The sequence below is a fragment of the Oenanthe melanoleuca genome, chromosome 2 (genome assembly GCF_029582105.1).
Source record: "Oenanthe melanoleuca isolate GR-GAL-2019-014 chromosome 2, OMel1.0, whole genome shotgun sequence".
Taxonomy (NCBI): Eukaryota; Metazoa; Chordata; class Aves; order Passeriformes; family Muscicapidae; genus Oenanthe; species Oenanthe melanoleuca.
In genome coordinates, this window is record NC_079335.1 from 100,091,394 (window position 1) to 100,114,044 (window position 22,651).

At 42.9% G+C, this 22,651-nt stretch overlaps 1 protein-coding gene across 1 annotated transcript; it reads right to left on the reverse strand.

The window, feature by feature from the left end:
* Positions 1 to 3,073: 3,073 nt before the first annotated feature.
* PDIA4 (protein disulfide isomerase family A member 4) lies at positions 3,074 to 22,236 on the reverse strand. Its single transcript, XM_056484979.1, has 10 exons — positions 22,059 to 22,236; positions 17,071 to 17,248; positions 15,307 to 15,512; positions 14,546 to 14,684; positions 13,829 to 14,034; positions 12,975 to 13,133; positions 11,913 to 12,064; positions 11,369 to 11,525; positions 11,041 to 11,274; positions 3,074 to 10,608 (listed from the first exon to the last, which is right to left on the reverse strand). Exons 1-10 carry the CDS (start codon positions 22,159 to 22,161, stop codon positions 10,193 to 10,195), a joined length of 1,950 nt encoding a protein of 649 aa, XP_056340954.1. The 5' UTR covers positions 22,162 to 22,236; the 3' UTR covers positions 3,074 to 10,192.
* Between the last annotated feature and the right edge of the window lie 415 nt (positions 22,237 to 22,651).

Consider the following 22,651-nt stretch of genomic DNA (forward strand, 5'->3'; position numbering starts at 1 on the left):
CAGAACCATACTGAAAACTGCATGACAGAATAATGAGTTTCCTCCCTGTTACAGCCAGTTTTACCTATCTCAGGTTTCATAATCACATGTCACTCCAGATTCAAGGGAGCCACCAGGTTTTTTTCACAACCTATTTCATCACTCTTACTGAGGCTCCTCCCCATGGGTCACGCTGTAGCATTTTAAGTGGCAGATTGCAAGGCCACAGAAGGAAAAGAGCATCTGATGCCATGGCTCTGGGAAGAGTTAAGGAGGACACATGATGGAAGCACAGCAGCTGGTGAGAGATTGTCTCCTCCTACATATGTATTGGAAACTCAAGGACCAAATACTCATGTCTTTTCCATGGTGAACATTAAAATCCCACACAGCTTGGGCATGTTACATTTCACTATATGCTCACCAGAGGAGGACTACGGGGAAAAAACTCTGTGTTCTCCTGCTTATTATTTAACCAGGACAGATTTTGCCCAGCATGCATGCTGGCACTGAGGAAAGTTTCAAGAGTTTGAACAGAGACTGAGCTGTGAAATATTCCTCAAAGTCAGTTATGGAAACACTTCAGTTGATTAATTACACCAACAGCCATGGAGAAAAATACCCACAGGTCTTAAGAGAAAATAAGAATTCTTCAAAGTCCAGGGAATCCTAGCTTCCTTTGAAAATGACAAACCTTTGGGGAAGGAAATAGGTAGCAATCAGAGAGAGTAACTACCAGTTCCTTCTGCTTATTACCTAAGGAGAGAATGCCGCTGTGCCTAGGTCAGGGTTCCAATAGGCAGAAGAGACCATGAATTCTGTAACAAAAGCAGCCCTCTTGAGGAAGGAGAGAGAAGCCCAAAGGAAAATAAATCAGATGAATCAGTGCTTATTGATGTCTGCGTTCATTACGTGCAGAAGAAGCTGAAAAATAGGCTGAAGGGAAGCTCTCAGACATAAGTTCCTTTCTGCAGCTGAGCTTGCTGCTGGCAGGTGGGGATGCTCTCGTTTCCTAACTTATCCTAAACACGCGCTGCCATGCTCCCCTCGGGCTGCTCCTGGCGCTCATCAAATTTCTCGGTGAGCTGATACAAGTTTTCAGCATTGGCCCGAAGCACGGATACATTGAATCACTGAAGCTGGTCCACAGCCCGTTCTTTGAAACACCTTAGTCGGAAACTGCGGAGCTCCTCTCCATCGGGGCGCCTAGGAGCTCGCTCGCTTCTTTCCTCTCTCCCTCAGCTACTGGAAATGGAATTAGTTTTGCTACTCCACCGATTAAAGCAATCCGGAGGAGGGAGATGCAAACGAGAGGTAAATGCATGTGTGCGCTGGAAGCTCAGTTTTCTTCGGAAAACACAGTAAAGGTATGGGGGGGTTGAAATCCCGCTCTTGGGGGGCTCCTGGAGAAACTCTCCGGGGCTGCGCCGTTCCCAGGGAAGGGCGGAGGGAGGCGGTGCTGGAGCAGGGGCGGGACTAGTGATTTCCATACTGCTCTCCCAGAATTCGGCGGGCCTCCCAGCGGGAAAGGAAGGATTTTTCCTGGGCTTAAAGGCGTGCCTTTGCAACCGTAGCTTTCATCGCGCTGTCGGGAATAGAGATCCGAATACCTAGGCAGTGGAAAACGAAGGATGCTGAGTAGCCGTAAGTAGCAAGGTGTGATTCCAAGGGAGGTATAAATATCACTGCGGTAGAGGACAAGCTTCGGCTGGTCCGAAGGTAGTGGGGTATCTCAATTGATTGTTCACAGTCAGTTACAGATTGATCTCCTTGTTCTCTCTTTCCCCCCTTCCCACTACTGCACTTGACTAGTCTTTTGCACCCTGAGCAGACCCTCCCGCAGCATTTGTTCGTCACCACCACCAGGCTCTCAGTTTCAATGCAAGGAAAAGCACCCCCCAAAAAAATAAAAACCTCTCTCATAAACATTTATAACAATGCCTGCTATTTCAATATCCACACTTCCAGGCAAATCGTTGGGGGTTCAGCTCGCCAGGCGCTGCCTGCAGCCTTCAAAGCACTAAACTTAACCTGGCTAATTTAGATTAACCTGGTGGCATGCCAAAAGCACAGCAGGGTGCTCTGAGCAGAAGTGCTGCATGGAGATAGGACTGGATACATGGATAAATAGACACCATTTAACAATTAAAAGTATTGCTAAGTATTTTTGAAGCTACACCTGGTCAGATAGGTGCAGCAGAGAAGAGGTGGCAAAAGGGACAGCCTAGCTGTATCTGATGGGTAGAGAGCTAAAGCATTGTCTGAAAAGATGCGCATCTCAGCATTTTTAGGAGGAGAAAGACATCTCTTTGGCCTTGGGCAGAAGGTCTAACCACTGTTGTAAAAGCATGGAGGGTCACACCTGCTGCTCAAAGATAAGTTCTTTGATAGACCATGTCAGGCATCTGCTTTCTAAGAGGGAGTTTTATGCTGATGATCACAACTGACTGCAAACTGCTGGTCACATTTCTCTGACCTCAAGAAATGTATTTAAGTCTGAAAGAGGGATGGCTTTCAGGCCCTTTTCTACTGGCTGGAGCACTCACCACCCTGTTTGTTTTGTGTCTTATCTAATTCTCTCCCTCCATGCAGACTTTTACCCCATGGCTGTATTGCAGATACCAAACTCCAGGCTTTATATTCCAATGCAGGTATCAGGCACCTAATTTTTTTTATACTGAATCTTTTACTAGAATTAATAAATCATGGCTTGGGATGAAGAAAACTTTGTTGCATCCATAGTGCTGGATAGACCTTGCTTATTCTGAAAGATTAACACTGGATTCAAATTAGTAGAAGGAAGAAAAGTTGACCTAGGAGAAAGGAAATGTCATAGCCTAGACATAATAACCACACCCTTTTTGTGGCAAACAAGTGAGTATAGCATGATATTTATGAATGTATTTGATAGATTCTCTGAAGTCAAAGTGTCTGAATAAAATAAATTTTGCTGTTAGACTTTGTTGAGAAAAATATTCATTATTTTATCACTGTTAAAGTGCATGGTCTAAATTGGTTATTTGTTGCAGCAGACCACTTGTTAGGGGTAGGAATGAGCCAAGACACAGACTCTCATTTAACATCAAAAGGGGTATTGGTTTACTCTTTGTTACACATTAGCCATCCTGACTCTGACTACAGCAAGATCTCACTGTACAGCCCAATTGCAGACTGACTGCTGGCTATTTCCTGCTGCACTATGACTGCAAGCATTGGTTTGCAGACTCTGAATGCAGGTCTTTACCTAGCTCGACTACAACTGCAGGCTCCAACAGCAGGCTCTGACTCCATCAGACCCAGACTGACCTCATAGCAGATCTTTTACAGCAGCAACTCTCTTCCTTGTTTCATTCTTCTTTGTGTCTCTCTAAATTGTTCCTTCTTCCTCAGGGCCCCTTGACCTCCTCAAGAGGCCCTCTTTCTCCAGGCCCTCTACCACCAAGATTCTCCTGACCAGCAAACCCACCCCTTTTATCACATTTACCTTTATCACATTTATCTAGTTACAGCTGCAAGCCATTAAGGGCAAGGCTATTCCTCTTCTTTGGTAATTAGTACAACTGTGACTTATCAGTGGCAAGGTCACCTGTACCTTCTTCTCTTCTTCTACACCTACAGTTATTGATTTCAGCCAGTTACCAGATGAAAGCAAGGAATGTTTCTAACCAAAAGAGTTTTGTGGCAATGTTATTTTCCCCCACTAAACAGTATCCCAAGATCTACAATTCTCAGTAGAACATTTTTGTACAGTTCTACTTATTGTATATCCGAGCTGATGCATTTCACAGGCTAATGTTTTCTCTCTTTTTTTTTCTTTTGACTCTCTATAGTTATTGATCTGTATTCACTAGTGGCAAACGCACATAATTGCTTGGTACTGCCTGTGGTTCACCTACATATATGTAGTAATCTTTACACATTGTCCTAATTTCCTCTTTCCTTTCCAAGCAGCATATTTCCCATCAGTGACTTAGGTCTGGCCTTTCAAAGTGCAGTGCTTCATGCACAAGAGGATGACTTGTTCCTTAAATATCCACAGTTCCTTTTCAGGTTGAAGTGTTCAAGTACCGGATGTCTTGTGACAATGAAGTTCGACCATTCCTATAATTGTCAGCAAAACAAGCTGCATTGTTAGGAAAATAATTCCAAACAACACTGATTTTATCACACCACTGAAGCTGTTACCAACAGGACTGTGATCAAAGGACTTCTTGATCCTTAGCTGTTCTTTTGGACATTTTCCTATGAGCAAGTACTACTCTTCCACCCACTGTGTATCTATGGCAAACAGCATCTTTCAAGGAGATTAACATTTATGGTGCACTTTGAAAGTGAAAGAATGAAATAAACCAAAGCCCACCGTGACCCGTTTTTTAAATTTAAAATGTGATTTTTCTATTTAAAGATTGTCTGGTTTGTCCAAATTGAACATTAAGGGTTATCTTTGAGAAAAATAAAGAGGCAGGCAGATTATAGTAAGGCCACTTACATTTCCATGGACTCAGTACACCAATAAACAGCTCTGTCGATTTGCATCTGCTGAAATCAGGTGCTCTATTATGGCTCCTCCAGACTCAGGGAAAGGAGCTTAAATGAAGCCCAACCCTCTTGTCACTAGGCCCTCTGTGAAAATCTGCTGGCTGGGAAAAGCTACAGCTTAACTGAAGTAGTGAAGTTGTAGTTTCTATCTTTTAGTAGTTATCTGGAGACTGAAAAAGACCAAAACCAACTCAAAATCACAAAAGAAGAGCCAACCCCCACATGAAAATACATCACTACAGTCACTGTCCAAAGTTACTCAGCAAAGTTACATATTAAATATTTCACATGGCGAGTGAACTCAAAACTGCCTTCCTTACTCAAAGCAGTAGTATCAATTTCTACTGGCACATAACATTTCCTGAATGCATTCTCTGGTTCAGAAATCAGTATTAGTGCAGCAGCAGCACTCAGGAGAGCTGTGAAGCTTTGTTTATATTGCACTTTGTTTGGAACTTGTCCATAGGTTAAATGCAAGTTATTATGAATATGAAAAATTGAATATGGAAAGCAACAGCAGAGAACTTGTGGTCAGATATGTAAACAAACAAGATTAGCAGAGTAAATTGCCCTGTCTAGCCTTGATTTCTTTAACTTTAGGGAAATTTATAATTTACCTTTTTCTCCTCCCCTGATATCACCTTCTGCTGTATTTTCCTTTTACTCTGCTTTTATCATTCTGAGTAGCATTTTACCAGGTTATATTGCAAATAATTCTCTCCTATTGTAAGACAAAACATACTAGATTTCAGGAAGGCCACTATAATGTAGACAGTGGCAAGTAGGCTATTAATGCAGGCCAGGCTTTTAAGTGTCAACTTTCACTATGAAGAAACAACTGACTTTTCAAAAACCCAGCATGTGGGAATCCTTCAGAGGATTGGGTTACTGATTGTGATAAGAGTTTTATTTGCATGGTTGGATCAAATATAGCTTATCTCCTTTATGTTTCTGTTAACCAAATTACAGCTTGAGATGTGAACAGCATTTTTGAAACTGAAACTCCCACCTTTCTAACGAAAGGATTTGGACCAGTTGACAGTTCAGATCCTTTACTGTCTGGATGCAAAAATGAAACTGGAGAGTGGTCATGTCCTTCCAGAACCAAGCAGCCTCATCTAGCCTCTACAAAGACATGATAATTTAGTTTTCTTGGTATACACAGAGCTTGTTTAGACAGATTACAGCACAATGGCTTCACATAAAACCAGCTGCTCCTGACACAGAAAATCCAGCACTAACATTTACATGAAAACAGTCTGTGGCCTGAGAGCAGGCAGAGCTCTGTGTAAAGGAGCTGGCTTCAATTCAAGTGCAGAGCAGTTTCCAAGGACACTGAACGAAAACAATTGACTTGTGAGTGGCATTCTGGGCAGATATGAAGACATGTCATGCCTGGTGGAAAAACATTTCTTCTGCCAACGGTTGCATGCTCCACATAACCCACCATAGGTCCAGACAGGAAAAGAAGGGGAGCCCTTTGTAGTCAGCAACTGAGGGCCGTTCCCTGGCAAATGCACTGCAGAGATGTGCAGTGATTCCTGTGACACTTCAAGCTGTGCTGAAATCTTAGAAACACCTGGCAACTGATCTAAGATGCTACCACTATGCTAAGATGCATTGAATTTGGCAAGGGTTGCTCATAGATCCCTGCTCTGCCCTAACAAAAGGAGTTTTGCAACTCAAGCACAGCAAACTAAAGCCAAGTTGCATAACAAATACCAGAGTCTATATCAGTTTGACAAAGCAGATTACACAGTTTGCACAAGATTTGACTTACTACCCACATCAAGGGCTGAGCATATGGACTGCAATACTCCACCCCCTGACCAGTGTCCATTACCAATGCAGGCTGTCAGCAAAAGGCATTTTAGAACACTAATAGTATGCAGCGGTTTCTCTTGCCTACCAAAAAAGAAAGGGATGTCTGATCACTACAGTAAATGCTACTTCATGAGAAGTCTTTAACCTGTATCATTTACTCATGTTCTACTTTCCAGAAACCTGTTCCCTCAGCACATAGCCTCATGTACTAGAGAGCAGATAAAACTTTGTGGCACCAGCTCTGCAACTCCTTGCTTGCTTGCCACCAGCCAAATCCTGGGCCATACCTAGGCACTACCATGATTAGCAATATGGACAAACAAAATTGCTGAGAGCAGAAACCAGGTAACATCCTTGATTGTAAATCCTCTACTGTTAAGAAACCTCTTCCACTACCAAAAAAACTAGCACTTAATGCAGTATCAGGATCCCAGGCCAGTATTTACTCAATCCTCAAGAAGAACCAGTTGTGCTACAGTTGCTGCATACATTAGTCCTTAACCCTTCAGTGAAAGGAGCTGACCCTGAATAAGTCTCAAGTCTCACTACTTTAAGATGTACTACGGTTTACAGAAACGTTTGTTTTTGAGAAGATGCATGTGTGGGAGGCACAACAGGCCAGGCTCCATAGACGGTTAATATTACACAAATCCTGTGATGAAGCATAAACTGCAGTATGTCTTCCACCTGGAACCATAATCAGAAATGATGCTATATGCTCATGCAGCTGTGGCTAAGAGGAAGTGAGGAAAGCTCCCTTATTCTCCCACACTGTGCATTTTTCTTTTTTCTTCTGTAAAAAGGGAACACCAAGGCTAATCAGCAGCACTTAGGTAACTCTTTAATAAAAGAATTTAGGATGTTTAGGAAAGCATTCTAATGCCTCAGGAAGGCAAAAGCAGGCATGCATAATGCATTCAACAAATTCCAAAAGATAGTATGACCTGTTCTCCTTAGAATGCATTGATCACATTAACATTACTTTCTGTACAGAGATTACAGACCTCATCATGTATCCATCCCCCTGAGTTTCACAGAGGATTGATGTGATGTTGATAGCGCACGCTGCAAAGTTCAAGTTTTTTAGTTCAAGTTTCCTTGAACTGGAAAGCAATTTACTTTCCACTATGACTCTGCCCAAAGTTTAGGGGCAACAGTATCCTCATCTTGCTACGAAGTTGTCCAGGTTTGAACCCCCAGTAGAAGTTATAAATACATTTATTATGACATGAAGATACCAAGGTGAGTGGCACAGCCAAGAACTAACAGGAAATGTGGCCAGGTGACACCAGTGTAAGACTGGAACAAATCCTCATTCCCTCTACTGTTCATAACCTAAACCCATCAGGTGGCAGGAGCACTGAGCAAGCATATCTAGGACACTCCTTGGGCCTTGTGTCTTTTATTGTCATAGGGGCTCTCTCGAGGCTGTTTTGACCGAGAGGTTTTGTTGGTCGCTGCTGGGAGGAAGCAGATCCTTTAAACAGTACAGCATTGGCAATGACAACGTTAATAATTTAGCACCTGTCAGAAGAGAGCTGAGAAATGGTAATGCTCAACTTTAATCCTTACTGTCCCAAGGAGAATGGTTCTTCAGCCCTGACTGTAGTCCTACACCACCAATAAGGGACTCATCCCCCTTCCTTCTATGTGTTCTATATTCATCTATATCCCCCGTTAGTTAGACAGCAGCTGTTATGGAATAAAACCCTTTAAGTCTGCAACCAACTAACAAGGAGCAATTTAGCTCCCCACAGCGTTGTGTGACATATTTGCTTAGGCATAGAACCTGAACTATATTTTAGAACTGATTTTAAGAGCCTGTGCCTACTTCTTCAAGAACTGAGTTGGTAACACTGGCATATAGGACAGAACTTGTTACTTAGCTTGTATGTATATTTTCTAAAGCTTAAAATAATTCACCTCTAGTGCTCACTTAAGTCTGATCTCACTCCTGTTGCCTGCATAACACATTTAGAATAGATTATAACTTTTGAAAGTTCTGTAGTAGAGCTGCAAACAGAAATGACCGTAGATGGGAAGATAATGCACTTTACCTGGTAAGAGTCTTGCAGATGAAGCCTAAGCTCAACAGGCTTAAGACTTAAGGACAGTAGAAAAAAAAAAAAAAGCCCTCTAATGTGAGAGGAGGAGATGGACAATGCCAGGGCCTGAGGTAAATGATGACACTGCTTTAACACTTAGTTTCTTAGCATTTCCCAGCTTTTGCTAATAAACAACAGGAGTTGAATAGCATTCAGGCACACCCTGGCACTCCCAGGAGATTTGATACTGTCCCTCTCATTCATAATCTACTGGTAAGCTTTGTTCACTATCCTTGGCTAAACCATTAATTAAGGGAAGACCATCATGTAGTCCCATACACCTCTGCAAGAATTTTATAGTTATGGTTTGCTGTGTGGGTTGTTAACAGTGGGGGACAGACCCCCATTAAGGCAGAAGGGAAGCACATCCCTTCAACAGGGATGACAAGTGCAATAGGAAAGTATAAGGACTATGTACCCCTTGCATCCCTCTTTTGGGTCCTCAGACTCTACCTGAACAGCCACTCCCTGGACATGGGTTTATCCTTACTATACAGAAGAATGCATCTCCTCAGAATAAAAAGCCAAAAAAGATTGGGTAATGGTTTTAGATTTGCACACCCTCCAAAAATCTTAAAACCAATGCAACAAGCAATTACTGAATGAAGACTGGTGATATTTTTCAAGACAGAAAGCAGTGCTGCCAGGAGAAAAACTACCTGTAAATCAAAATGTGAATCAAAACTGCTTCAGGGACATTCAAGTCGCACACACCACAGCACCTCTGAGAAGAGGAAGACAGTGCTTCTAGAGCATGTAAGTCTGCAACCTCAACAAGGCCCCTAAATTTATGGACATATCTAAAATGGACCATTCAAGACAAAAACCCACTTTTAAATGCATATGCTTCAAAGAGGGGCACACAGAAGATGGGATTATTCTTTGTACCTGCAATTCCTGCTAGAGTAATGAAGGCCATTAAAAGGTCTCAGTCTGCTTACCCAAAGAAGAATCAAACTTTCCTCTCTGCAAAAGGAAAGGAGACAGTAACACATAGATCTGAACCAGAATCCCAGCATTTCCACCCACTAGATGCTCTTTTTCTGCCATACTCCAATTACACCAAAACATATCTAGGAAGACTAAGATGTAAATGGGTCAATAAAGACTAGTAAAGAGAGGTACATTAGAAAAACTTGCTGCTTTAGCATCATACTCTCTACAGAGACACACAAAGCTAAAACAGGTCTAAAGCATATTTAGTTAGCAAGTTCCTGTGTTCTTGGTGTAAGACCAAATAATTCATCCACACTTTAGAAAACCTCCATTCTTATCCTTAGCTATGAATACAGTGATAGAGTCATATAAATAGGTACACAGAAACATAAAGAAAAGACTAACAGAAAAGACTGCTCCCCCCAGTAACCATAACAATAAATAAGATAAATCCGTTTGTCTGAGGGATCTACTTTTCTTTTTTTGGTGGTATCTTTTAACTTAAAAACAGCTGCATTGGAGTCAAAGAATAGAGCTCAAGATAGTCACAAAAAATAAAGGATGTATTTTTCTCCAAAGATCAAAACAGTAACTAACATAAGACATTCATATTAGAGTATTAAGTTCAGTGTCCAGAAAAAAAAACCTCATCTGCCATATAAAAAAAAAAAAAAAAGATACTGCAATTGCTTTACTGCTCAAGAATCTCTTTGCTCAAAACTGCTTAATTCTTCTCTCACCAAGTTTTGTCAGTAACTCGATTTTAACTACATTGTACAAACAATTTTTCTTCTCCACCCTCATCTTATCTAAAGCTCTTCTTTTGTTCTGGAGAGTTTTGTTGCATGCTCCTCTATAAATTTGCTCAAATGCTCTAAATCTCTGTCCCCGCCTTCAAATTTAATAGGGTTGTTCTTCTTGTCCTTCGGAGCAAAGTAGATGGTGGGGAATCCCTCCACTTTGTAGTGATCATTTGTCACATCGTTGGCAGTAGCATCCATCTTGGCTATAATCAGATTTTTCTCATTCTTGTATTTTTTACCTAGCTCATTATACACTGGTTCTAGTTTCTTGCAGTGTCCACACCATGGAGCATAGAACTCTATGAGAACATCATTCTTTGGATCCATCACTATGGTATCAAAAGTTTTACCCACTACCACTTTCACAGGCCCTTTGTTGTTTTTTGGCACCGGCTGGGACTTGACAATTGGCTTCAGTTTTCCTAGAAGGAAGAAAAATACAACACCGTTAGAAAGTGGTAAGGGCAGCCCTTACAATCTCTCCTAAGAAAGGGCAAAAGTACATCCTCTTGCCAGGGAAAAATCACTGCACCAGCAAATGAACTTGCCTCAGCATGAAACACAGGCTAGTTAAGTGATCATCTTTTGGCCCAATAACCTTGTAAAATATGGGCAACAGTTTGTTTTGCAATTTCCTAGAACCCTTCTCCTCTTTTTATAGCTGTCCATCCACAAAGTACTAACCATGATTTAATATAATAGTCCTAAATATGAATGACTAGCTCACAGCTTAAAGCTACAGGAACACTTTAGGCTTTTAAAACAGACTCTGTTTAGTTGAGCCATCTCCTCAGGAAAAAGCTCTTGGAAGGGTAAACAAAATAGCTTAGAGAACCCTATTTTAGAAACTGTACCTTTTTTGAACGCCAGCACAAACTGTCTGAGTACATCAGAGTCAAATTCTTCTGGCTCCATGGCATACTTCTTGCCACCTTCATCCAGAATGGCAGCGTTGACATCCTCTCCACTCTCAAGCAGGCCCAAATCTTTTATTTCAGAAGAATAATCTTCCTCATCAGAAACAGCAAACACATATTCAGGAAAGTCTTTAGCCACTTCCAGGACTTTGCTTCTCCAGTACTGGGTAGCTGAAAAACCAAATAAGGACAAAATTGGTAATTTCTAGTTATTTAGTGCCTGCTTCCTCTCAAAGTGGAGGAAGGGTAATTGTAGCAAACCTACCAACACGGTAGTCGAAACTGAAGTCCACAGAATAGTAAACGACCACTAGAGGACGCTTAGAATATCTCTTGGCATCGTTGGAAAGCTTGCGATGACCAACTAGGGGCAAAGCATGTTTTAGCACGTGCTCTTTAATCTCAGATCCATCTGTAGAGTCCTGTAAAGAAATATGAAAAAAGTTCAAGCAAACAGATTTAAGCAGCATTTCTGCTACACACTACTAAAAATCCAATATTGGTACACACATGAATGCAAAAGAGGGAAGGACATGTTATAAAAACAAGGCTATCACCACAATCTTCAGACCTTTGAGTACTGAAGATTGTAAGGACAAATTATTATTTGAAAACACAACATCTGGACTAATTTAATGAAGCCCTCTTGTACAAAGCAATACAGTTTCAGTGGACAAACAGATTTACTCAAGTATCTAGTGGGAGTAATTCCAAGGAATTCCAGGGAAGATGCCAACTGATCATAATTACAGAGAAAGAGAACCTTCAATCCCACACACGAACTTTTTAGCTCTGGACCATGTACTCACTTTAAGATTCAGAACATGCATCTTAGGCTCATACTTTGACTGAAATTTTTCTGGCTGCATGACAACCAGTTTTCCAGGAGACACTTTCAATAGTTTTGCAATCTCGTTGCTGAAGGTGTGATGGAATTTATAATCTTCTCTCAAACCATTGGCTGAAAAATTAAGGTTAGGGTGAAGGAAAATTAATATTTAGAAATGAACTGACAGCCTGGAACTGAGATCTTGAGACTGTAACTGCAAGGAAGCTCTCTTCCTGTTCTCCAAGTGACACAGAACAACCCAGTTTTAGACAACAGCTCTCATCCAAGAGTGAGAAGCATGTGAATATACATACAATACATACATAGTAGCACTATTTGAATGCTGTTCAACAAGCCATCTACTCAATGAGTTATTCTATATACTCAGACACCTTGAACAGCTTCCAAAACCTACACAGCAAAATAGTATTCTTCTATTAATCTCCTACCTCTTCCCTCCAAATAGGTCAGCTAGCCAAACTATTTGCTTTGGGGCAGCCTGCGAAACAGCTCTGTATCTTGCCATGCTGAGGCAAACAAATTAGCTCCTAATTCAACTATGACAGCAGTCCCAGAATCATAGACAAGTTGTCAGGAATGGTCTAGCTAAACTGACCCAGACATGGGTGATGATTCTTTCTCCAGGCCTCTCACCCCAGATGAGTTTGGTGAAGACTGACTCTGGACTGCCAGATATGAAACAAGAGTAACAGACAACAAACATATCTAGGCTTTAAGCCAAGAAATTGTGGTTTGTTTCACAGGAAGGAATTTTCCCTCCTCTCTAGTCCACATGTTTTTAGGGATACAATTACCAAGCATATATATATTCTGTGACTGGCTGACACTTTAGTTACAGCCTCAAAATCTAGTGTGAGCTTATTTTTTTTGAGTACAAGTAGATCACCCTTCCTCCTACTTCTCCTCTCCAACCTTCTCTTCTGAACTAGGAACTGAAATAAATGATCTTTCCATGCCCAAAAGTCCTAGGCAGAATCCCAACAAAACATATATTTCATTAATATTTTAAAACATTCTTTACCTGCTTCCTGATAGAGCTGATAAGTTTTGTCATTCTCTCCACTAAAGACACCAATGATGATGACATCATCCCCATCCCTCAGAAATTCCTGTACCTGCTTGGTAGCCTGAATCTGTTTGGATGGAGGACCAGCCTGTTCAATCATGTAGTCGACAATACCTGTGAGACAAACCCGCCCCCAAAAAGTTGCTTAGAACATTTATTGAACTGAAAGATCTGGGCATTCCATCTACTACATTGTTTAATATCCTATTTCCCATGGAGACCTTTCCTCCTGGGCAGCCCTCCCACAATAACCTAAAGATCAAATCAGCAAGACCTCAGTCCAAGTTTTTAAAGCTACAGTTCTGAATATTCCCATTCAGGTTGGTATCAGAAGAAGTGACCAAGCACACAATCCATGGATGTTAGTTAATCTTGTAAACTATGCTCCTTAGTGAAATTTCAGACCATTCACAGTCTCCTGAATCTGTTATAAGCCAAAGTGCTACTTGAATAGTCTTAAGTCCTCTCTTTTATTAAAACTTAATATTGAGTATTTTGCCAGTCCTCAAGGCTCATTCCAGTACAATTAAAACCTGCCCATTTACTCATACTGCCACCACTTCACCATATGCATTTAACTTACTGTGTATTTAACTTACTTGATATTGAAAGGAGCTGATACTGCCACCAAAAGATGTTATGAAGACTAGACACAAATTTAAATAGCTTATGAAGGTGTGAGAGCAGAATTTTTCAGTTTTCCCCAACTACTGCTGCTATGATATCAACAAATCTGCAAGTCCTAGAGATACATCGAAATACTTGTGGTCAAGCCCTCAGAAAACAAGAAAAAACCTAAGCTGCAGTACCGTATTTTTCCCGTGGACCACTGTAGTCATAAGGTTTGCCCTTGCGGAAGATTTTGAGAGTTGGGTAGCCAGTAACATCAAACTTCTTTGCAAGCTCAGTTTCAGCTGTGGCGTCGACTTTAGCCAGGGGGATGGGAGGTGTGCGCTTGCTGAGCTCCTGGGCAGCCTTCTCATATTCTGGAGCAAGCCTCTTGCAGTGTCCACACCTAGGGAGGGAGAGCAGAGGGCACTTTTTACAAGCCATGAAGCCTGCCAGGTACCTTCTACCTCCGAAGCAGAAAAGTTCAGCCTTCCAAAATGCTGAAATGAGATCATTGAATCTACAGAGAACACTTCAGCCTAGGAAGACACATCTCTCCAACCTGAAGCTGGCCTCTGTGCCTGGCCTCACATTACTATAGGTAGCCTCATTTTTAGAGGCCATTTTTAAACTAAGGACCAATTATCTTTGGTTTTCAGTATCTCAATCTGTTCCCAAATTAGTAAATGTTGTGAACCTCCTGGGAAGATTTGGACACCATCCCTTGCTGAGACACAGACCCACAGATAGTCTGCTAGCAATTTGCAACAGGATCCTAGGTGCAGATTAGAACTGAAGTACAGGACCTTTGCAAGCATCAAAGGTGTGTAAAGAGGCATAACAATGGAAGACAGGTTTGCCAAGTGTATTCAGGCCATCTGTGCTAGACAAATACAGGTGACTGCCTTCTTGCTTACCATGGGGCATAGAACTCCACCAGGATAATGTCAGCATCATTCACAACTTCATCAAAATTATCCTGGGTCAATACCAGAGTAGCTTCGGGTGGAGGGGTCCAGTTTGGGTCAGAAACCTCCTTGACTTTGGCCACAATAGCTGAAATACAGTTCAATAACCCAATTAGCAAGCATGCATTTTATCATGCCAGTAGCATGTCAAATGCAAGAATTTGAAGTCAGTGCAAGCATGGTGTTGGACCAATGCTTGCACACCAAGCTTACATGAGAACACTTTCTTTATCAAGCTCCTTTATGCCTTATTTCCTTGTTGGCATTGCCAAGAAGGTCTTCTCTTCACCCCACAGAGCAGAGCACAGATTTGTACTTTACAGGACTGAATTCCACCTCAAAACAGACAGAAAAGGTAATTTTTCCACCTATGACTGGAGCTGGGCATATTAATTAAGCAAAATATGAGTGGGTTTCTATACAGTCAATATATAGATCAAATGTTTATTGGCTGATCCTTCAGCAAACATGAGACTTCCTCCTCTTCTAGTCAAGTCATATTTCTAGAAACCTTCTGTCACTAACACCACTACCCACTACCTCTAGCATGCAGCCTGTTGAGAAAACTAGGAAAATTTCAGCATTCATAATATTACTCAGTTTAAGATAAACAACTTGAGATCAGAGTCCTTCAAAACAGTCACATATTAAGAAACAAGATCATATGCTACTTTGCTTTCTTCAGCGAACAGCAAATGACTAGTGCTTACCATCTTCTGTCCGAGACCCATCATAGTCAACAGCTTGGCCTTTTTTCAGGATTTTGATGGTTGGGTAGCCACTGACATCAAAACGACTTGACAGTGAAGTGGCTGCAGTAGCATCTATTTTGGCTACAGGAATAGGAGGATCATTTTCCTTCAGAGTTTTGGCTATCTTTTCATACTCAGGAGCAAACTGTTTGCAGTGCCCGCACCTGTCAGAGGAAGACACATAAGTAGGTACATAAATGCATGACAGACATGCAGAGGTGCTATGCTGCTTTGCATTTTCAGGATGCCTTCTGACAGATGCCATCATCAGCACAGAAATCTTTGTCTTGCTACATGTTCAGATCATGGAGAGAGAACAACTGTAACTAATGTACTGTTTATTCACATCAAAATCTTTTTCTTTCCTTAATTTTTATACAATGTGGACTATATCGCCATATACTTTATAAAATTACTGTAAAAAAATTCAACAACCGATTTTACAACAAAGTTGTAAACCTTGTATTATGCTCCTCCTTTTTTCCTTCCCCCACAAATATGGTCTCAATTCAACTTCTCTGGGAAGAACAGAGGCTCCTGCTGCAAAAGAAAGGCATGACAGAGGACACCGGCATAAGAAATGTTAGATGTAGCCTGACAAGCTAAAGATTAAACCAGGAAAACAGAAAGAAGTGTGGCAGATAGCCTGTGCTTAGCCTCTCAGTTGGTAGGGGGAGTAGAAAAACAGGAGAGTTATTTAGTCTGTGATGACACATCCTTCTGCTCAGATAAATTAAACTTCATGTTTAGTTTTCATGTAGGCAAACCACAGCTGCAGAATTAGTGCCTACAGCCAAACAAGGATAGGGTTCTTTGTGACAAGAAAGGCACAAGTCAAAATGCAACTCCACCTCAAGCAAGATTATATTCCCTCTCTATTCAAAGGCTGGAGAAGGACCAATGAGGAAGTCATTTTTGTATCACTGAGTCACAAAGGAAAAGAGGTTCTGGCTGCAACACTAACTCAGCAAGTCTACTGAAAATATCTTCTACTATTGTTTTCCCCCAATAACCACCCCTAATGTTTTTGAACATAAGAATGAAAGAGAAGACACATCCTGCCCTAAATACTTTGTGTTGGTTATATGCAGGTAATCCACTGTAGTTCCCTAGAGCAGACCAGTGGTGCTGTATACCCTGGCATGTCAGCAGAACTGCCATCATTAGGTAGATGCATGAGGCACTGCTTAAATTGATAATACAAAAAAGATATGTCTCTAATCACACCACACCCTTCTGGCAAGGACAGAAATGTGAATTTGGAAAGGAAAACCTTCTGGCGATTCCCCTGCTAAGGAAGCCTTCATTACTCCATCTAGATGAAGAAGTACACACATTCTCAGTGCTTCAGCAGTGGCACAGGATGATTGCAGGCTGCAAGACCACACTGCATGACTTTTCTGGGCCTCACTGAGACCATTTCTGTTCCCTGACAGGCATAAAACAGGGATAGAATCCCCTTGGCATGGGACCTCTCAATACGACCCACATCAGTGGAACAGGAGCAGGCTGTTGGTTATTGCATGGTACATGGCAAAAAAAATGTTCCTCCACACAACCAGAACCATCTCCTTCCCTGGACATAGAGTTCACGGCATCTCTTGCAGACAAGTTATTCTTATGTCATCTTTAAAATGGCAACCCAAGCTCACTTTTTAGGAGCTTGTCCTGGCAGAGAAGCTCTCTGACACTGCACCCAAGGAGGTGCCACTGTGAACCCACCATGGTGCATAGAACTCCAGCAGCACAGTATCCTTGTCTGCAGTGAAGGTGTCAAAGTTTGCATCGTTCAAGACTAATACACCATTTTCTTCTTTAACTACAGAATCTTCATCATCTTCGTCATCTTCTTCATCGTCATCATCATCGCCATCATCATCAGCTTCTTTTCCAACAGATTCTGGAAACAGATTAGATTGTGTCAAATTTAACATTGAAGTGACAGTACCAGATTAAAGATGGATTAGATGTCTCCTGCAACTAAGAAAAGTACCCAAACACAACCCCTCCATCATGCAACAAAACTGCTGTCCTTTAAATGTAGCCAACTTGAGGCTGAACAAATTAGTGTCTTACAGCAAAAAAGCAGGTGTTATCTGCTCCCAATGCTTCCCTTGTACCCCTGCTCAGGAGACCTGTCACCACAACAGCCATATGCTGCCTGTCTGAAGGTCTATTAAACAGACTCACTTGCTATAAACCCAAATGTTACAATTTCGCTACTATCTTCTTGACTGCTCTATCCACCTCTGCTAGTCTTGCTCTAAGTTACAGCAATGTTTCAGGTCTTCTCTTCATTGAGGAGTCTTTCACTCCCTGGAGCACCAATCATTCTGCTCTGGATCAGCACCAGACTGCAGTTAGTGTAAAATCAAGTATCTGACTGCAGGAGTCCCATGAAAACCCACTCCTATGTACCTGGAAGATGCCAGGTACCCTTCCCTTTAAAAAAAAAAAAAAAAAAAAAAAAAAAGAGAGATTGAAAGCTTCTTTTTCCAAAGAGTTTTTGGGGAGGCCTTTGATCAGGACCAAAGCCAGTGGTCCAGATCAGGCCTTTAAAGGAAAAAGGAGGTTTGTTCAATCACCAAAGCAAAATTAGCATGTGAAAGCTGAAGCCAGGACATTTCTACTGGTTCATTCTTTGTTGGCTTGGAATTCGAGACTTTTTTCCAATATCTGACCTTTCACATGTGCCTTTAAACCTTCTTTTTTTTTAACTGCTATCTTTCAAGGAAACCAGAGCTTCCTGAAGGACTTTAAAAGAATTTCAGTTACAGAACAAGTAATGAAAATATCTTATCTCAAATGAAAACCGTAAAACAATGAAGCTTAAGTCATTTTCGACCAGTGGGAGTCCCAGGAGTAGGATAGGGAAAAATTTAAAGAAAAGAAAGAAGGATTAAAGTTTCTTGTTCAAAATTATTTTCAGTTTAACTTTAACTGGTTTTTGACTAAACTGAGAGGAGTTACTGCAGCAGTATTCTGAAAATACTCTGATTTCATCAGGAACTTGAAAGCTAAGAATGATAAATACATGCTATCCAGGTAAGAAAAAGCAAACAAAACAAACCCCACTTTTCTCAGACCAACAGCAGACATTAGGAACAACCTCACCATGGACAAAATTATGCCACTAAACTGCAACAACTATTTTTATATTAGAAGAAAGTATACAAAAACAAGCCTATATGCTCTCAGGAAACAGTATGGGCTCTTGGAGAAAATATATTGATTTTAATTAGAGGTCAACTTTACGTACCATGAAAATATTAAAGTTTCTGTTGAGGGGAGAGATCACAGGGTATCATTTATCACACAATAGCAGTCAGCTGGATTAGATTTCTTTAACAAGTACTAGTGTTTCACCTGATCTTTGAGGCAGCTAAAAGCACTGTTTGCAAGCAGACAATGCCTCCTGTGTTCAGCACTTGCTCACCCTTGAGTGAATCTACACCTCACATACCTGCAGGACCGTGAAACAGCTGTATTTCATGGGATTACATGAAGAAAAACTTGTGCCTTACATGGGTGCCCAGCACTTCTGAGGGCTACATTTCACCGCAGGCTGTTCCTGGCTGGCCTATGCCTGAATTCTCAGCCATTGCATTCCTGGCAAATTGCTTCAGGTACGATTTTTCCTGACACAAAGGAATGCGAGCAAAGCCAGCCAGCCAGCTCACCTGCACTTCAAACTATCCACCAGGTTGTGACCCTTGTTCCCGCTCACTACCCACCCCCAAGAGAGACAAAGACCACAGCAGCTACAGTGGCTCCTGTTTTTTAGAAAACAAAGAACCTGCAAAAACATCCAGCTCTGCCGGAAAATGTAACCATTAGATCCACCATCCCTCACTGAAATAATTTTGTATCTTTCCCCGCAAGTGGCTCTACAGCCTGCAAGTAAACCTTTCCTGACAGTGACACATTGCCATGGGCATTGCACACACCCACTTCCTCCTCCCTGGAGGTGGAGGCAGGACAACCGCTCCTGAACAGCAGGACTCCACCTTTTCCCAGGTAGCTTAAAGAGAGGGGTGCATCAAAAAAAAGGTAAGCCATTCTTAGGTATCGGTCCTTAAGAGTGCAAATTTACTTTCTGTAGCTTCCAGCTTCACCAACACCTAGGGCTGTCATAGCTACCTCTGCCATCCCTTTACTGTTGGGGCTGAAAGACCTATTTCAGGGACCCAAGCGTGGGAGAAGCAAGTAGGACTTTTTTTTTCCCCCCCATTAAGAACAAGAAACTTTCCTCTGAATTAGAGAGTTACAATTTAAAGATAACAGAATGAGTCTAACTATCTTTTAACCTGAAGTGGCAGAAGGAGCTAATAACAAAACAACAGCTGTGACAGCTGTGGCTAAAACCTGTCCTAGGGTAAAATACGGATAATAGTCTTAAAAAAAAAAAAAAAAAAGCCAAACAAAAGTTTCCACAAGTTTCAACACATTACTATACTACACAAGTCAAAAAACGTGATAAAGAAGGTGCTTTTTTAAAGACTTGAAGTACACGATGCTGACTGGCAGGCCTTTGTGCAGGTGACAAAATGATGACAGCTACTCTGAAATTAATTCTTAAAGTAACTTTGCTGAATGCTCAGCATTTATCAGAAATATGGTCTAGTAACATTTTCTTAAACAAAGCAGATCCCGTACAAAAAAAGCTGCATCCAGACACCAATGGCTTTGGGATTCTGCCTGAAAGCTTCCTTTTGAAGAGCACAATGCTCCCTGACTGGATGAGCTCAGTTTTCAGAAACCCAGAACTGAGGACTCATCATGTGTTGCTAGGGCATTCAAAAGATTTTTCAATAATATCAGCACCCCTCAATCTTTTCTGTGGTGGATCCTCTACATGATCCCTCCTTTCCCATCATCAAGGTGCAAAGGGTGTAGTGGTCAGGATCCAGGCTAACCTCACATCCAGCATATTTGCCTCCCTACCCTGTTCAAAACTCACTCACTTCCCAAACCATGCTGGGTTTGCTCAGAACTTCTAATCTCCCCAGCAATCAATGTGCATAAGATTGCTTCTTTGTTGCAAAGCAAATATATTCCACTTCACCCAAGTCTGCATTCCAAGGGCAAAAATGGAAATCCCTAACTATGTGCACTTTTAAAGCAAAGGCTTTGTAAAGCCTAGTTCATGATCTATATACAAATTCAAGATACACAATAGAACCTGGAAAATGATTCAAGTTGGGCAGTGGATTAGTGTTCAGCTCCACATACAACAGGAGACACTTCTAGCACTGCGTGCCTTTGATCCTGAGAACTCCTATAATGAGAAGAACAGCAAGCGTGGGAAATACTGATGAGAGCCAGGCCCACGAGAAGCCCAGCCACTGCTGCCACTCACAGGTAACACTAACATCACAGGTGTTACTTCATCTTTTGAAAGTGGCAGGAGAAATCAGTACTAGGCTTTGTCACGTGTTACAAGGAAACCATAACCATGATCTAGCTAAAAGCAGTGAAAGAGGCACAATGATTGTACTCCAGTTTACAACAGAAAAAAAAGAAAAGAGCTCCACAGGAAGATTCAGTAGCTCCATCTCCTTACTGCAGATGCCATATCATTTAAAACTAATCTCTTTACCCTTATCCTACAGACCATACAGTTAGGTATTCAAATAGGGTAACCGATTTAAATGCACTTCTTCAAGTTTTGGTGTGACCGTTAGGAAAGGAAGAAGTTGCAGGACATGAGTTCAAAAGGTCATCCATAATCCAGTTGCTCTAAAAGCCCTCTAATACTTAAAATACAGCAGTGTTCATGAAGGAAATATGAAAGATACATAATTTACCAAAATCCACATGAAAGAAACTTAAAACCAAAAAAAAAGAAACACCTTCAAATGCCTGCCTCCCACATACGGGCTCAATAAGCCTGAGCAGCTTTGTTTCGGCTAATTTTGGAAAGGAGGAGACAAACGTCAGTGAAATTCAAAGACGGTGGGAAGAAACACCGAGAAGATGGTAACAATGGGCCTTCCTTCTGGGAGAAAAAAAAAAATCAGTTTGAAACACAAATAATGCACAGAGTCCCTGAACAAAGGAGTAAGGAAAAGAGTGCTCGCTCACAGAATCATAGAATGCTAAGGGTTGGAAGGGACCTTAAAAATCTCGTAGTCTCAGCTCCCCAGCCATGAGAAGGGACACCTCCCACTAGACCACTGCTTGGGGGTCTTGAACACTGCCGGGATTAGGGTATCCACAACCTCTCTGGGCTGTCCCAGTGTCCCAGTGTCTCACCACCCTCAGAATAAACCTCATCAACCTAAATTTCTCCTCTTTCTCTCTGCATCCATTACTTCCTGTCTTACCACTACAATCCTGACGAAGTCCCTCTCCAAATACTGAAATCGCAATCGGTCCGATCCGAGTCGGAATAAAGAAATCGCAAATCCCCTGGAGATTTAAAAGCCAGGGATTGCCAACATGGCTAATTGCTACCTAGCTGTTAACTCCGCGCTTGAGAGAGGCGAGGCAGAGCCGCCCCACGGCGCAGGACAGACGAGCACCGCCGGGGCCCCAGCGCCTTCACGGGGCGGGCTCAGCGCCCCGCACAGAGGCCTGCGAGGAGCACCCAGCCCCAGCGGCGCCCGGCCAGCCCGGGCTCCCCGCAGCGCCCAGCGCCGGGGCCGCGCCGCGCCTCCCGCGGCGGGGACCCAGCACACGCTGCCGGCCCGGCCCCTGCCCGCGCTCACCTCCGTCGCCATCCTCCTCCTGTGCCGCCGCGCCCCGCGCCAGGAGGGCGATCTGAGCCAGCCCCAGCAGCAGCACCAACACCCACAGCCCGCGCATCCTCATCCCGCCACCGCCACCGGCCCGGCCCGTCCGCTCCCTACGCTGCTCTCCCGCCGCCCGCCCCGCCCCCCGCGGCACGCCGCACCCGCTGATTGGCTGCCGCCCCAACACGTGCTTGACGCGACCGCCAATCAACAATCGTCACGAGGGCCGCCGGCGCGGGGTGCGCGGGTTTTGCGAGATCCGTGGAGTCCCGGGGGACCCCCGGTGGCAGCGGCCGAGGCGCGGCGGCAAGACACGGGCGCCATCGACCGGAGCGGCGGCGGAAAAGCGGCGGCGTCACCGTGCGCAGAACCGCCCGGCCGCTCTGAGGTGCCGCCCCGCCATTGGCCGCTGCGGCGCCGCCAACCGCAGGCTGCCACGCGTGGAACGCGCGGCCGCTCCAGGGGCGGGAGGCGGGAGAGACGGGGCGGTCCCGCCCCGAGCGCGTGCAGCCACATCGCCCTTCGGGATTGGCGGGCCGGCGCTGGGGGGCGGGGCCAGAGCCCCGCGG